The 17,240-nt window shown below is 58.3% G+C and overlaps 1 protein-coding gene across 1 annotated transcript; it reads left to right on the top strand.

Moving 5' to 3' along the window:
* The first annotated feature begins 1,972 nt into the window (after window positions 1-1,972).
* Window positions 1,973-5,505, top strand: LOC123579801 (collagen alpha-1(I) chain-like). Its single transcript, XM_045443817.1, has 5 exons — window positions 1,973-2,106; window positions 2,162-2,265; window positions 2,909-3,330; window positions 3,922-4,002; window positions 4,931-5,505. Exons 1-5 carry the CDS (start codon window positions 1,973-1,975, stop codon window positions 4,994-4,996), a joined length of 807 nt encoding a protein of 268 aa, XP_045299773.1. The 3' UTR covers window positions 4,997-5,505.
* The last annotated feature ends 11,735 nt before the right edge of the window (window positions 5,506-17,240 follow it).

Here is a 17,240-nt window from a genome sequence, read left to right as displayed (position 1 = left end):
AGGGAAAGGATCCCCCCGCAACCCCGTGCAGCATGACGTCCTGCCACAGTGTTCACGGAACGGCTGGCACCAGCCCAAGACGGAAACAACCCAGGGATGCATCACCCGAAGCCTCCTCCAATTCACCAGACAGAATATTCTGGAGGCTTGGGAGAGGCAAAATGGTACAGAGGTTTGGAGCACAGACTTGGGAGCCTGTCAGCCTGGGCCTAAATCCCAGCTCTGCCAGCCACTGCTGTGGAGCGAGGCAGGTGCCTTGTTGCTCTGTGCCTCAGTTTCCCCATCTACAACATAGAGATGCTGAGAATAATACAGCCTCCCAGTAGGATCACTTCAACCTTATGACTGGTTAACTAATCCATGCACAGCATCCAGAAACTGTGTCCACCACATAGTAAGTAAGTACTTCAGAAACGTTTGCAGCCTCTAGTGGCATTATTAACATTATGACGCTTAGCAGTGGTCGTGCTAGAAATATGGATTAATCCAAGGGAGGGAAAAGAAGGGGTGGGACAGAATGCAAAGTGGGCTGCTGCCTGTAAAAAAAAATGGTCAAGAGGAATGAGTAGAGACTGTGTACAGACGCTTGCACCATCGTGGGGGAACCAAGATACTGGCATCGTGGAATTCTCCGGTCGGAGGGAGTGGAGGCCCCGGAGGAGGGGGGGATAGGGACCCGGACTTTTCACTCCACACCTTTTCCACCCTCTGTGCTCTCTGAGAGGTGTGTGTGTGTGTGTGTGTGTGTGTGTGTTTCCCCTATGTCCTCGTATGTACATTCAAAACCAAACACCAAAAAGCAATTCTGCAAGAGGTTTCCTCCGGGAAGGCCCCGGATCCCCCACCCCCACCCTCCCCAGCCCGCCCCCACATCCTGGCCTGTGTGTGGCCCAGTCTCGCCGCCTCCGCTGCTGGTTTTCAGAGCTGTAGGCCTTGGAGCAGGTCCGAGCTGCAGTGCCCTGCAAGAAAAGGGGCTCCTTGGAGACCCCCAGAGCGGCTTCGGCTCCGGGTGGTGCAGGGTGTGGGGGCTGGGGGGGGGGGTCCCGACCGACTGATGAGAACTCCAAATGCTCCCCAGCCCAGGCTGCTAATCGCTTCCAGATTGGCCGGGTCAGGGCCAGGGCCGCCGCTGCCTGGCTCCATAAACAGCCCGTTGCTCCAGATGGTGGCTGGCTCCAGCCTGGCGAGCAGGTTCACGGGGGACTTGGGGGGGGGGGTGGCAGCAGGTGGAGGACCCCCACCCCGTCTTGCTGGGGCAGAGAGGCCCCAACCAGCCGGCCTCGGCTGCCGCTCATCTGAGTCGGGGACACAAGGGCCAGAAGGGGCTGCCAAGGTGAGGCCCAGAAGGGTCAAGGACGGTACAAGGTTGGTGGCAGACACAGGAAGGGGCTCCTGAGGGTTGGCGCTGGGTTTGTTCGGTCTCCGTGAACCCAGCACACAAAGGGCACACAGTAAAAACCCAAGGAAGGAAGAGAGGGCACGAGAGATGGAAGGAGAGAGGGTGGGAAGAAGGAGACAAGGAGGCATGGTTGCCTCCTGCCTTCGAGTTCCGGCTCTGGAGTTTACTCCCTGAACAAGTGAACTATTTTGGCTCTCTGGGCCTTAGTTTCTTCATCTGTAAAATGGGCATGGCCGTAGTACAGCCTTCGGCAGGTGGCCGGAGGAGTCAGCGATATGGCTCACGCAAACTGCCGGGTGGTGTGCTGGCTGTATACGTAGCAGGTGCTCAGTCTCCTTTCCTCTCTCCCCGATACGCCTTTGGTCCCTGCTTCTCCTCCCACCTGAGAGCACAGCCTCCTCCAGGAAGCTGCCGTGACTTCCACTCAGGCCTCTCTCTTGTGCCAAGCGCCGTGCCCTTCCCATGGCCTCTCGAAGAGTCTCTCCAACACCGTGGCGCCACTGGAACCAGTGCTGTTGCCTCCACCTTCTCCCCCTGTAAATGAAGACACGGAAGTCACGGAGGCGGCAGGACATGTCGGGGGCCTCACTGCCAGGGGAGGGTAGAGCCCGGCGCACACAGGGGCTGCTTCTCCCGGTCACACGGCACGTGGCCCGAAGTCAGGAGACCTGGCGGCTGCTCCCGAGAGCCCACATCGTGGACAGGCGGTGAGGACCCAGGCCGGCTGTTGCCCCGGGTTGGTTCTGGGTTGTGATCCCCCAGAAAAGGGGTGTGGAGCCCTGGCCTGACCACCTGCTCCCACACCCGCCTGGAGCCCGGGCTGGGCAGTAGCGTCGTCCCAGGGGAGGAGGCTGGAGGACAAGCCGGTGTGTATGTGGGGGGGGGGGGGGTGTTCTCCTGGTGGTCATCCCTCCCTGCTCAGCTGAGTAAGAGCCCCAACAGCTGAGCCCCTGTCTCTCCCGATCCTCCCCTTGTGCCTGGCACAGGACTCCCCCAATGTGGCTTTGTTGAACGAGGGACCGAGTCGTCAGGCTATCCAGCACTTACAGACAGGCCAGGCACTCTTTGGAGCAATGAACTTGCGGTAACTTTAATATTCACATCAGCTGCGGGGGGCGCTATCATTCCCATTTTACAGATGAGGAAAAGAGGCTCAGAGAGGTTGAGAGCCTCGCTCAAGGTCACACAGCTGAGTTGGGCTGCGAACCCCGGACGTTGAGCCCCAGAGCACACACTCTTAACCCCATGTTCCCACTCCCAAGACGGGGGGGGGGGGGGGGGGCGGAGCGAGTTGGGCCCCCCGGCAGGTAGTAGGTGCTTCTCCTCGCCCCCCCCCCCGCCCCCCGCCGCGCCCCCCCCTCCCCCAGCCCGGCGACGCCCAGCGCCGGGATTCGGATCTCGGCCCAGCCGCGAGGTCAGCAGCCCGTTCTGCCCTGAACCGGGAGGAATGTTCGCGGCGGCCTCGGCCCGGGTCCGAGAAGAAAGGCAGCCTTGTGGGCGAAAGGTGAGCCGCTGGGTGGGCGCGGGCGTGTTTACCCAGGGCCGGGCGTGTGGCTCAGGGTGGCGCCGCTGTCAGCCGCGCCGGCCGCCCCGGGCCTGTGCTGGCCTCCAGATGTGCGCTGGCTCCAGCCGGCCGGGCCCCCCCACCCCACGCACAGAGGGGCTTTATCAAAAGCGGCTGCGAGGAGGGCCCGGGAGGCCGCCTGGCTCCAGCCTGCTGGCTCCGAGCCCCGGGCCTGCAGAAGCCAGGCGAGCCGCACGCGGGCTTTTGCGCCCGGGTCTCGCTCCGCTCCGCCGCCGCCCGGCCACCCGGACCCGGGGGGGGGGGGGGGGCGAGGGGGGCGAGGGGTGCAGCCCCCCCCCCCTTCCGGGAAACCGAAGCTCCAGGAGCCACCCGGAGGGGCGACGAGCCAAGAAGACTTCTTTTTCGCGTAAGCTTCCGCATCCCTGATGGGGGGCAAAGGTGACCCACCCAGCATAAAAAAAAAAGGGCAAAACTCGGGAGGACTCACGGGGTGCTCAGCGAGCGACCAGAGAGAAGCCACGTGTGGGAAGGATACGCCGCGGATTCGGGAATGGCGATTCCTTGGGGGGTGGGGGTGGGGGTGAGTGACGAGGGGGGGGGGTCCGTTCTCTCCACGGGGTTTTCTCTCTTGGGTTGGAGATGGGGGCGTCATTCTTCATAGTTTCTTTGTTGGCCGGAACTGGTTTGTCTCAGTACCTAATAATAAGTGGAGGAAAGGGGAGCAAACGGAGACTTCCTCCTGCTCCCACCCCTCAGCCCTACCCCTGCTTGGAGCTGTCTTCCATACTTTCCAGGGGGTGCCCCAGAACCCACGCGCAGGTCCGCACACATTCTCTTTCCTATTTTTGTTTTTGTTTTACAAATAGCATTGAAATATACACTGCTGGGTGCCTGGCGGTTTTCTCTTAACAGTAGGCGGGGAGGCTTCCTGCAGCCTTGTGCTTTTTCACGGCTGTGTAGTATTCCGTCGGGTTGTGGCCCGTCTTCACTCCCACAGATCCCGCTGCACGGACACCCCCTGTGCTTGTGTTTGGGGGCTCGGGAGTATTTTCTGGACGATCAGCTCTTAGAACTGCAGGTGAGTGCATTTACTCTTCTGAGAGCCATCGCCGCCGTGCCCTGTCAGAGGCCTGTGTCCCGTAGCGTCCCACCAGCCGTGCCTCCACCCACGAGGAAACTGAGGCACAGACACAGTCAGCTGTTCTTAAGGGTGAGCAGAAATGCTTCACCTGAGTCTCTCCTAAAAAAACAAAACGCAAAAAGCCAAAACACTTCTTTCTTGCTTTCGTTTCTTCCTGACTGCAAAAGAGAAACGGGTCCGTGGCAGAAACTTGAGAAAATACAGATCACAAAGTTAGAAAATAAGGCCTTCACCCTCCCCACCGCCCACCACCAGCCTCTCTGGCTGCACTCGCAGTCCCCTCCTCACTGGTCTCCCTGCTTCCAGACTAGCCCCCCCACAGTCCCTTACAGGTTAACAGGGCCATTTTGCAAAGCCCCACCGCCGGGGCCATGTGGCAATTCTGGGGACGTTTTAGGTTGTCACAACTGGCAGAGGGGTGTGCTACTGGCATCTGGTGGGTGGAGGCCCCTACTAAACATCCTGCAGTGCCCAGAGAATGATCCAGCTCCAAGGTCAATAGCACCGAGGCTGAGAACCCTATGTAACCGAGTCACGTCCTGTCTGTCCGGCGCTCAGACCTTCCATGGCTCCCACCTCACACAGGAGACAGCCAAGTCTCACAGTGGCCACAGTGCCCTGCAGGACGTGCCCCATTGCCTCCCCACCCTCCCTCCCTGGGCTCCGGCACATGGGCTCCTCCTTCAGAGCCTCCTGCTGTCCATCACTGTCCCTGTCAAGTGTCACTTCCTCTGGGAGGCCTCCCTGACCTGTTTAATATTTAATATAATTTAATATCTGCCACTCCCTCAACCTTTCTGCCGTCTTGCTCCCTGACACTCGGCCCTGAAGTCTTACTGACTCGTCTGCCCCTCTCCCCATCTAGGACACCAGCTCCATGAGGGAGGGAGATGGCTGGTCTTATGCAAAGCAGCCCCCCAGCACACAGTAGGTACTCTGTAAGTGCTAAGTGGATCAGCAGTGGACGCTCCAAAGTCCTGATGTCTGGGCAGCGGTTGGGGACGGAAGATCCAGATGCTGAAAGGTGGCCCCTGGAGTGGAGGCCCAGAGGCAAGAGCAGGTCCCCAAGGCCACCAGGCTGGAATTCCTACACCTGGCAGCCTCCCGGAGGCCCTCACAGCAGCTGTGCCTCTGGCCCCCCGGGGCCCACCTCACCAGGTCCCACCCTGAGTTGACCAAGGGCTTCTCTCACCAGAGACGGCAGCAAAGATGGGAGGGGACTCCAAGGGCAACTCCTGAGTCATCTCCAACATTTATGGAGCACCAACTGTATGCCCTGCCTTGGACTGGGCAGCACAGAGATCGTACCTCAGTGACTTCCTGGGGGCCGGGGGTGGTGACTCAACCATCTCCCTGTCCTGAGGCCCTAGCTCTACAAAATTTATGGAGCATCTACTGGGTACCGGTGACTAAACTGAAGGTACCTGCCTACCTGCCAAGAGGGAGAAATTCCACACGGTGGATTTAGGAAGACAGTGCCCTTTTCTGTTGACGCTTTTAATTAATTTTCTTTAACAGAAAGCCATCCTTTTGGAAAGAAGTAAAACATTCCCAAGTAAGAAAAAATACAACCCTACCACCTACCGATGCTGGGAGGAAGTTCAGGAGGCCTCGGAGCCCAGAGGGGGCACCCGGGAGAGGCTTCCTGGAGGAAACGAGCTCTGAGCTGAGGCCCCAGGATGCGCGGGCAGGAAGGGCCCTGTGGGAGGCAGCCGGCCGGAGGCTGGGGTGCTGATGTCGTGCACCCAGGCCCAGCCTTTGCAGTGTGTCCTCGAGCCAGCGTTTCTGGGGGGAGCTTCCTGCAGCCCTCGTCCCTGTGATGGTCTCTTTCTGTCTCCCCGGCGCACTCTTGTGCTGCAACTCTGCGAGGTCACAGCCACTCTGTCTCATCCACCTGTCTGTCCCCAGGGCCCAGAGCTCACGGCAGTCACCAAAACTCCTGTCTTTCCAGGAGTCCAGAATGTGGTTTTATCTGGACGTCGGTCTTTGCAGATGTCATTAGTTTAAAGACCTTGAGATGAGACCCTCCTGGATCAGGGGTGGGCCCTACCTCAATGACCGGCGTCCGTGTGAGGACAGGAGAAGACACACAGACACACGGATGAAGGTCATGTGGGGACGAAGGCAGAGACTGGAGTGATGTGTCGATCAGCCAGGAAACTCTGGGAGCCCACCGGTGCCCGGACAGGCACGGGTTCTGTGTCCCGGAGCCTTGGAGGGGTTCTGGCTCTGCTGACCTTGGTTTCCCAATTGTCCAGAACTGTGGGAGAATACGCTTCTCTTGTTTTCAGCCACCAAATCCGTGGCACTTTGTTCCAGCAGCCGCCAGATGCTCGTAAGTTTTGCTCGTGTGGGTGAACAGGTGAGTGAAGGAATAAACCAAAAGCGGCTCTGTGGCGAGGCGACTGCCCTCGTCCCCTGTGACTGGGCTTGTATTCTGGGGTACCTGCTCGGGCTGTGGGGCTGGGGAGGCTGGAGGCCATCCAGTGTGTGTGTGTGGGGGGGGTGGGTGTAAGAAGCTCCTGAGGTGACTAGGAAATCGGGTTGTGTAGACATCGCCCGCCCTCCCCCGTCCCCAGAAGCCCGTGTCCACACCCAGCGTGGATGCCCAGCTTCTGGGGACCTCGCCCCTCCTGATGCCCTTCAGATACACTGCAGCGAGTGCTTATCCTCAAATATGAATGCTCCTCGAAGTGTCCCCCCAAGTGACTCTCGTCACCTTCAGTTAGAGCCCAGGGCCAGGCCACCGGGGGATTTTCTCCACCTGTCTTCCCTTAGTTCTCCTGCCGGTCACTCTGAAGGTCAGGAGGCAGCGGGATGCAGGGGGAAAAGCCTGAGTCCGGGCTCTGTGCTGAGCGATGGGGGGAGGGTCGCTCCTCTCTGAGTCTCAGTTTCCCCATCTGTAACGGGAAGAATGTCGCCCGGCTTCGAGAAAGCCGTGGTGGAGAGTGGATGAGAAGAAGCTGGTCCCGGGCTGGCGGAGCACCTGGCCGGTAGGTGTTTCTACGAGAGTGGGCTTGGGGTCCTGCTCTCCCGGGACATAGCCCTGGATCCTAAAGGGCGTTAGACCTTCCCGGCCTCAGATCCTTTCAAAGCCTCAGTCACTGGCCTGTGGCCTGTCCAGTGGCCCCACAAAGCCACCTCCACCCCCAAGGAGCCCAATATCTTTAGAAGGACCAAGGCTTGGATTTCTTGCCCATAAAATGCCAGAAACCAAAGCAGAGCTGAAGACACTGAGGGTTTTGAAGTTGGCTTGGGGCAGGAGGGGCTGTGAAATCCCCAGCGGTCTTGGCCTCTCTCCGGGAACCATGTAAACAGGGGCTCCTGGTAGGAGGATAGTGGCCAGGTACAAGGGGACATCTGTCGTTTTAGCAATGATCTGGATTCCAACAAAGACTTAATGGTACCCAGTTTTAGAGGAGACAGTTGGGGAGACTCAACTGACAACCGCCCTTTTTTCTGGTGTTAGAGGCAGGAAAGGGAGCCAGCAGCTGGGCCCTGAAACAAGAATTGTAATCCCTCCTCTGCCACTTACTTGCTGTGTGACGTCAGGCGACCTGCCCAACCTTTGTGTGCCTCAATTTCCTCACCCGCCAAATAGGAGATAATAATAATCTCTCTCTCAAAGGGTTGCGCTGAGGGTAACCTGAGTGATTTTGTGTGATGCGCTAGCCCAGTCCCTGGGCATGGTTGGCTCTCAGGCACCGACATTGTTACTGTCGTTTTTCCTAACAACACAGATGTGAGCTTCTCCTGAATCTAGCCAGGGCCTACTATGCTTCAAGACCTCCACAGACATCATCCCACTGAGTCCTCCCCCCACGACAGGGAGGGGGGGGGCATCGTGCACAGCCCCAGGCCACAGCTGGTGACCAGAGAGGAAGGACTCTTGTCCGGGGGGTGCACAGCTGTGGATGTAAAAGCCCAGCGGTCTGGCTGCATCGTCCGTCTGTCCTCCTGATCACTTCTCTTCAGGGAATCTGAGGACCCCAGTGGGGGACAGAAAAGCCGCCCACGTTCCCACAGGCCAGGGCGTGGCTTCTGCACCTTGTACCTTCGACATTCTGAGTTGGACCATCCTCCGTGGTGGGGCTGCCCGGTGCAGGGTCGTTAGCTGCCCCCCAGGGCCCTACCCACCAGCTGCCAGTAGCACCCCTGAGTTGTGACAACTGAAAATGTCTCCAGGCAAGGCCAAGTGTCCCAGGGAGGGGGCAGCCCCTGGCTGACAAGGGCTGGAGTAAGGGTATGAAACGTTGGAGAGTTTCCTTCTGGATTTCCTCCCTGTCTACACATACACGTGCACAGACACACTTAAAAAAGTAGGGGCGCCTGGGTGGCTCAGTCGGTTAAGCGTCCGACTTCAGCTCAGGTCACGATCTCGCGGTCCGTGACTTCGAGCCCCGCGTCGGGCTCTGGGCTGATGGCTCAGAGCCTGGAGCTTGCTTCCGATTCTGTGTCTCCCTCTCTCTCTGCCCCTCCCTTGTTCATGCTCTGTCTCTCTCTATCTCAAAAATAAATAAACGTTTAAAAAAAAAAAAAAGTAGAACATTTTAGGTGAGTCCTACATTTGCCCGTAAAAATACAGCTGGGTGGCAATCACAGGTGCACTTGGCTTTGGCAAATTCATCTTCTTGGGGTGGGGGCTGAGGCGAGAGAGTGGGATGGCATATGAATAGTGGGGTGCTCTGGCACCTGTGAACTTGAGTCGGGGGCTGGGCCTGCCCGCTGGCCTTGGCCGTGGGCATCTTGCTGTGCTGAGCAAACCAAAAGTTCAAAAGCTAGGTTTTCAACCCACACACTCCTAGAGCCTCTGTGAGGTGCAGCAAAGAGCCGCCCGGATTCTGGGGTGGAGGGATGGTGGGGGGGTGGGTTTTTGGGGGTGTTTGGCCTTTCACTGGGAGTTCTCTTAGGAGCCACGGTGACTATGCCTGGGGTGGAGGTGGGGGTGGGGCGCCTGCCTCGCTGGCTCCACACCCCATGTGGTGTGCGACAGGGGGCTTGGGTCTCTCCTGGCCACTCTGGACATCCAGAGGTCCCCCCTTTCTCTGCCACAGGACCCCAGCCTAATCTCACTCTCCAGGCCAATTCACGGTCGACAAGGACGCACCGTTCTTGCTATTGCGGAGATGGGGAAACTGAGGCTCAGGGAGGGACCAGGGCTGCAGAATCCCAGGCCCAAACCTCTGGAACCCAGGTGTGGCTCCACATCTGGGGTGTGAGTGTCACTCCAGGAGCTCTGGGTCAGGCCCTCGCTGCTCCTTCGGGTGTCCCCTTGTCTGGACCCCCTCTGATCGATCCCAGGGCCCCAGAGTGGGGAGAAGAAATCAAGATTTGCTGAACCAAGAAGGAAATGAGGGAGGGAGGGTGGAGGTGCCCTGAGGCCCTGAGGAAGTGGCCCTGTACCCACTGTCCCTGTCAGTGGCCACCTGAACTTCTGCAGCGCGAAAGCCCCTGAGCCGACTGCCGAGGGAGGCCTGGGACTGATGGCTTCCTCACGCTGTGAAACCCACGCTGAGGGTCCGTCATCATGCCCATTTCACAGACCAGGACACTCAAGGCCCAGAGGTCGGGTGGCTTGCCCAAACTCACAGAGAAGGATGTCAGGGGCCTGGGGTTAGAACCCCAGCTAACTGCTTCGGAGCCCACGTTTACCCACTCGCTACGTTGTACGGTTTGTGGACACGTGCACAGTCTCAGGCGCTCCCCAGATTCAAGGACCCCCCCCCCCCGTACCTGTCTCCCGGGCCCTCCAGGGGCACCCATCAGCCACTTGCCAGCTGGGCGTCTTTGGGCCACTGGTGCCCCTCTCTGGGCCTCAGGGGCCCCGGCCCCTCCCCCTGCCCCCACCAGCTTGGGGCTGTGCTGTTTCCAGGAACCCGGAGGTGCTTCACCGAACCAAGTGCCCGGTGCCCAGTTCTGTGATTTAGCGGAGCAGAGCTTGCACGGCGCGTGCAGGTTCAGCCCTGGCTGGTTGGCCGGGGTCGGGCTCCCCGGGCGTGATCCAGGGCCCCGAGGCGGGGGTCCCTCTTCTGGCAGCCTGAAGGTCACGTATCTATGATTTCGTAGGAAGTGCTGGCCTCGGGTGACCGTGTCACGGGGCACCGGCCCAGGGGATCTGGTCCCGGGCTGGGGGTGAGCGGGGGTTTGGAATATCCCTCCTAGGGCTGAATTCTCGGTGGTGGTGGGTGTGTGTGTGGGGGGGGGACTCAGGGGGGGACCAAGGCTCAGGGGCCAGCAAACTGCTCGAGGTCACCCAGCATGGCTGGCCTCTCACCACCTCCGGGCCTTTGGGAAAGTTGGGGTCAGAGGGGGCAGCAGGAGCTCTAGGGGCCAATGGACTCCCTTTAGGGCTCCATTTCTCCTTCCATAAAATGGGCTTGATAAGTAGTCCCTGCTTCTTAGGGCTGGGGGAAGACAGTTTTGTGACGTGCCCAGCTTGTAGAAGATGGCTCTTAAGATTTGATTGTTATTCTTAGTCCCTGGGTCACCTGGCTCCCCCACCCCACTGGGGGGCATAGAGGGAAAGCTCTGGACGAAGACAGTTTGGGTTCAGATCCCAGGTCTGGTGGGCCACACTACACTAGTGACTTAACTTCTCTGAGTCTCAGTTTCCTCATCTGTAGAATGGGGGCACTGACAACATCACAGGATGGTGGGGAAGAAAAGTGATATGGGGGGGGTGTGATGTATTTCAGGCACCAGGATTTATTCAGTCAGCGCTGAATAAACTGACCTCACCAGGCTGGTCAAGCTGCTGACAGTCATGGGGGGGCGGGGGGGGGGGACAGGTAATTATGGCAGCATGACTGGTTCAAGGCCACACTGGCCAGAGTGAATTTCACTATGGCTCAGAGCTGTGTGATCTCGGGCCAGTCACTCAGCCTCTCTGGGCCTCAGTTTTACCCTGTTAACACAGGAAGACCCCAAGGTCATGGAGCAGAGGGCTGAGTGGGGCCTGGGGTGCGGTCACATCTGTGCTCAGCGACCAGTGCAGGGCTGCACCCACAGGGAGAGGCAGAGGCTGTCGATGACTCCCAGACCACCGGCCCAGGTGGCTGTGCCTATAGGAAGGAGACCTTTTCCTAATTTGAAAGCACGGGCCTCCCTGTTTCTTTTCATCCATGCTGCCTCTGGGAAGCTCAGACACGGGCCACTGCAGCCGTCTGTCCTCAGCCCCGGCATCTGTCCCCAGTCCCAGCTCTTCCCTCAGCTCTGGACCCGCCAGCCTCCTTGACCCCTCCGTCTGGCATCGCACGCAGTGGAATATACCCAGTGCTGAATGGCCCTCCACAGACTGACTCCTCCGAGCCTCCCCCGGGGCAGGAGAAGTCAACGCCGGCCTCCCTGGGCTGGGTCCAGAGCTGGGGGGTCTCTGCTCCTCCCCCCCGATCCCCGCACCCACCCCGTGTGCTCCACTACCCCAACATTCTGCTTTCTGTGAATCCGAGAGGCCATGGAGATCGACTGGAGAGGTGTACAGTGTGGAACAATGTCCGTCTTGAACCAGTGAAGCATGGCGTCCACCGTCCAGTCACTTCTTCCCCGGTGTCCTGGGAACACCTGCGGCAGCCCCGTCCGCTCCTCCCTCCACACCCTGGTCCGTCTCTGTCACCTCTGCGTCTCCTGCTTCCACCCTCACCCCCATGGTCTGTCCTCTGCATGCAGCTAGGACTGAGAAAACCCGAGTCACATCCTGTTCCGCCTTTGCACAGTCTCTGTCTCCCTCAGAGAAAAAAGGCAAATCTTTACAAGGCCCTGCATGATGTGTCCCTTGTCACTCGGGCCTCATCTTCTCCCTTATCTTCCTCGTTCACTCTGCTCCAGCCACACCAGCCTCCTGGCTGTTCCTGCAACAAATCAGACATGCTCCTGCCTCAGGGCCTTTGCACTGGCTGTTTCCTCTACCTAGAACATTCCTCTCCCCCCCCCCCCCCCCCCCCCCCAGGATCCACATGACTCACTCCCTCGTCTTATTCGGGTCTTTGTCCAAATGCCACCTTCTCAAATAGCAGGCCTTTCCTGCCCCACGCCAATCACCCCCCGTCTGCCTACCCTGCTTTATTTTCCACCATAGCATCTATTGCCAACCAATATGCTACATAGTTGAGTTTTTACTTATTTTTTCTTCCTGTACCCCCCTCCGTGGTCACCCCCCACCCCCCAGAATGTCAGTTTTATGAAGACAAGTGTTTCTGTCTGTTTTGTTCTCTGCTATATCCCCTGGGCCTGGGGCAGAGCCTGGCACCGAGTAGGTGCTCATTAAATACTTGTTAAATGAATGAATCTGGAGGTGTGGATGCTGACACATCTGTGGGTTATCTGGGGAGCCCTGGGGAGCTCTCTGATTTGCAATCACTCTATAAGCTGTAGAGTATAATACTTGCTGGATGCCACGGCTGGGTCAGCATGTTCTCAGTTGGGGTTTGTGGGAAAGGGGCAGCTGACGGTCCTGGTGTTTAGTCAGATTCCCAGAGCTGGGTGCTGATCAGGGGCCAGGCAAGAAGGGGAGGCAAGGGGGCTTCTGGGTCTGGCTTTAGGCCTCTGACCACAGTGTCAAGTTAGTGGAAAGAAAGATCAGGAAGGCAGTGGGGTCAGTGTGGCCGGAAGTGGCCGGCCCAGTCTTCTGGCCTGAATTATCTGGGAAGAAAAATAATCACATTCCAAGGAACCCATGGCTTGGGCGCCAGAACCGCTGTGGGGGTGGGGTGAGGAAGCGAGAGGCAGGCCTGGCTTGGGCAGGTGGCGGCCCTGCCTGAGGCTCAGCGAGGTCAAATGGTCAGGTCGGGGTGACCCAGGATGGCTGGCACTTGGACCAGGCCGGGGGAGGTGCCCCCAAGTTGTGAATGGCTGGGGTGTGGCCACCAAGGCGCAGGTCCTGGGGAGGGGAGGCCACTGCTATAGACTGGGGCGCAGCTCGGGGACCACCTCACGACAGGCGGTGTTCACTCTCATCCCCCAGGCCTTGGTGGGGGCACCTGGGCACACAGAGGGGGTTACTGACCCTATAAGCCACAGATAGGGCCCGAAAGACCTCATGGCCTTTCCTAGAATGGTCCCGAGGCCCAGACCTGGGGAGGATGATTGAGGTATTGTGTTCCAGACCCTTCTCTGTACTGTCTCGTTTATCCTCACATCACCTCGCGAGGTCACCCCATTCTTGCTCTCACACGTCCTCAAGGGCCTGCGGGGTCTGCCTCAACCCCACTCCTACCACCCACCTCCTCTCACACTCCGTTCCAGGCGCACTGGCTTCCTTGCCGGTCTGTCATCCCACCAAACTCATGCCAGCCTCAGGACGTTGGCACCCTCAGCTCCCTCTGCCAATTCCTTCCCTAACGTGCACTCAGCTCAGACGTCACCTCCTTAGAGGTCTTCTCCCCACACCCTTTCTCGTCTCACATCAGCTCACTGTGCTGTTTTTACTGCCCCGATCCAGTAGTTAAATTGTCTTATAGACTCATTATTTCCCACGTCTCCCGTGCCTGGAACGACAGCTGGGTGAGGGCAAGGGGCTTCTCTGCCCTATCCTGCCTGTCCTGCAACCCCAAGGCCTGGCGCAGAAGCCCTCCCAATATCTGTTGAATGAACCAGTGTCAGACAGACCTGTCCTCTCTCTAGGCCTCACTCATGAGTGGCTGCACCAACATGCTACCTTTTAGGAAAGATCTCATTTCATCCAGGCTGGACTTCAACACAGGACAAGGGTGGGGGTGAGGGCTTCTGTGGCCCCAGATCACTGCCTTTCTCTGAGGAATGGCCTGATGCTCTCGGAACCTCCTGCCCACTACTGGCACCCCATACCCCTTGACAAGCCCATGCGGACTCTGAGCCTGTTTCTAGAACATAGAAAAGGGGGCTCAGGGCAGATGTGGGGGATGTCTTGGGGCTGTGCAAGGGCCCTTAGAAATGGAAAATCCTTCCCAGCCGGGCTGCATATGAGGCCAGCGCATGTGAGGGAAAGGCCTGGGACAGAGCTAATGAATCCAGGGCGGGAGCAGCAGGACCCCAGCAAGCCCTGGGTCTGTTCGTTCGTTCATTCATTCATTCATTCATTCTTCATCAGTCATCGCCCTCCCCTGTGCCCAGCACGGGACCCGGCACAGCACATCCCTGTGTCTCTTTGTTCATCTGTTCACAGAATGCCTGTGATGGGCCAGGCACCGTGGACGTTTGCATCTTCCCACCCCAGGGCCTTTGCTCTTGCTGTTTCTTTTACCTGGAACTGTCCACCCTGCCAGGCTCTGGGTACAGCGGTTCCTCCACACACTTATAATCACCTGCTCAGAGAGGCCCTCCCTGCTCAGTGCTGCCCTCCCATCCTGTTCCTTTACTTGTGTTTAATGTTTCGAAAATGACCTTATCTGTGGTCCGTCTCCCTTATTCAGTCCGCAGCTCCACGAAGGCAGGAGTTGTTTTGTTCCCTGCTGTGTCCCCAGCACAGCAGGCAGCAGGTAGAGAGCATGCAGTTAATGCTTGTCACTTGTCACTTGTCGCTTGTCGAAGGAACAAACGAAGGAATGAACCAGTGAATGAAAGCTCTGCTGGGAAAGCTCAGGGATGGGGTGCGGCTCCTAACCGAACCCAGAGGAGGGGGTGACCAGCAAACTGAAGCCAGAAGGAGGGCGGCTGGTGGGCAGGTGAGGAGACGGAGGGACGTGGTTGTATCTCAAGGCAGCATTAAAAGGTAGCTCGGGGGCGCCTGGGGGGCTCAGTCGGTTGAGCCTCAGACTCTTGATTTCGGCTCAGGTCATGAGCTCATGGTTCTCGGGGTCGAGCCCCGCATCAGGCTCTGTGCTGACAGTGAGGAACCTGCTTGGGATTCGGTCTGTCTCCCTCTCTTTCTGCCCCACCCCCACTCACACTCAAGCTTTCTCTCTCTCTCAAAAATAAACTTAACAAAGATACAAGGTGGCTCAGAGGTGGCAACTGGCGGTTAAAAGTAAAAAAAAAAAAAAAAGAGCCTTTAATCCATTGCCACCATAAAAATTGAGGTTCTTTACTAAATACTGATGTCTGGCTTCTCTTTTGAAAAATCAAAAGATGTGGCCACCCTGAGTCCATATTCCAGAGCTGAATAGGTCAGTTTTCCAGTTCGCAGTGGCCCCCATCAAGTCTTTGAAGCATTTGGGTTTGCGACCCCTGAAGCCAGAGGCAGCAAGGGTGTAGCTGGGGTAGAGCTCCTTCGGGTATGGGGGGGGGGGGCGCGGGGAGGTTGCACCCCCCTCCCCCCCGTGTTTCCTGCAAGTTCTCCAAATGCACGCAGGCTCCTGAGAGCCCTGCTCTGAAGTGGTCCCTCCCTGCCCAGAGGCCACATCTGTCAAGGTGGGGGCCTGGCTGGGACCGGAGGTGTGGCCCCAGAGCCCGCGCCTCGGTCTGCAGCGCGCGGGCGCCCTCTGCTGGCCGATGCCGGGTGCGTAGCTCTGAGCCGGAACTCGTTCCAAATGTCCGCAGACCTGGGAAGTTTCTTTCCTGTTCTGCTCAGCGTTCAGGAGCTAACGTTTCCTGAGGGTTTGCTGTGTGTTGAGGACTGTGAGAATCCCACAACACGTAAAACCTCCAGTAATCCTTAGAATAACCCTGTGAAGTAGACAGAGAGAGGTTAAGGAGGCTGCCCAGGGCCACACAGCAGGTAGACGGATGAGCTGGGGTTGGCCCACCTGACTCCTGGCCCTGGGGGTTCGTCGCTGGGGTCGTGGGATACATTACGTGAAGATCTCACCTCTCCTCACTCCTATGCTTGTCCTTGCATCCACACAACCACTTACAAGCTTCCCCCGGAACCAAACTCAGCCAGTCCCTCCACCAACTCTCCCATCCACCCTGCTGTCCAAACATCACCCCGTGAGTTCGTGGAGGGGCAGCCCAAGGCCTCACGGACCATCGAGGCCCTTCCCTTATCACTGTCCATGGCCGGGAGAGGAAGGCCCAGGCCCAGCCCTGGGAAGTAACTCACGTGCTCTTTTAACGGGTTTCAGCTTTGGCGTTGCTTTTTGGTATGGGGGGCACAGCATGGGATAAACCGGATGAGGCCCTCACCTGCACGAGGTCCGCTCCAAGGAGGGAAAGAAGAATAACTGAAGATATTGTTAGATGTTAGTAACTGCCCAGAACAAAACACAAGCGGGTGCTGTGCCCAAAGGAGGACAGGGCGTGGGAAAGCCTCTCTTGGGAGGATATAAACGAGCCGCTATCCTGGCGATGGAGAGCCAGCCACACAGAGAAGAGCGTGACGAGCATTCTAGGCTGAGTTTCTGTGTGGGGAATGGCCTGTGGGGGCTGGGGGGCGGGGGGTGTGGGGCCAGGGAGGTGATGGCGACTTGGGCTGGGAATGTACTGGTGGTTGTCAGAACCGGCTTCTGGAAGCAAGAAGTTTCTTAGTGCACCCACCCATCGGCACGAAGTCTGTGCCCTTCCAAGCACTGCGGGGGGCAGGACACATCAGGACACATCAGGACACACACCCGTGTCACGCAGCAAACGATGGGTGGTGTCAGAAAGCCGCTCTGTGGGCCGCATGCCTGTCTTCACCCCTATTCATTTACAGGACCCTGAGGCGGACAGGCCTTGAGGAGGGACTGAAAACGTCCCCGGCTGACCACAAGCGAAGGTTTCCAATTTGAGCTACTTGTACCGCAGGGCCCTCGATGGTGGAGGTGGCCTCCCATCAGCTAACCCTGCCAAGAACACCAGACCCGTCCGTGTATGCGTCAAATGTCCGTCTCAGACAGCGAGAACTCTTTTATGTAAGGCACTCTTACAAACTGGTAGGAAAAACTAACAAAGAGGTCACAGTTGGGAGGGAAAAACACGACTTTTCAACTTAAGAGGACCCAGCCTCTCACCTAAGAAAATGCACAGGAGACTGTGGAATAGCCAACTCAGCTCAAAGAAGGGCGGGCAGAGAGGTAAGATCAGAGGGACAGGGAGGGGAAGAGACCCGTCCTACATTGCTGATGGGAGGGTGAGATGCTATCCCCTTGGCAGGCAACTTGAAAATGACCCTAAGTGCCCACGTCCTTGGATGGAGAAGCCCACTCCCGGGACTTGACTCTCCAGATGTGTGCACGCACACCCACACGCACCCTAAGGCTGGTGAGGGCTGCAAAACGTCAGAGACCGCCTGGGTGCCCATCAGGGCCGGGGGAGCGGGGTAGGGGTCTGTTCAGAAGAGATGT

The sequence above is a fragment of the Leopardus geoffroyi genome, chromosome A3, assembly GCF_018350155.1.
Source record: "Leopardus geoffroyi isolate Oge1 chromosome A3, O.geoffroyi_Oge1_pat1.0, whole genome shotgun sequence".
In the NCBI taxonomy this organism is placed as follows: Eukaryota; Metazoa; Chordata; class Mammalia; order Carnivora; family Felidae; genus Leopardus; species Leopardus geoffroyi.
This window is presented reverse-complemented; position numbering and strand designations above follow the sequence as displayed.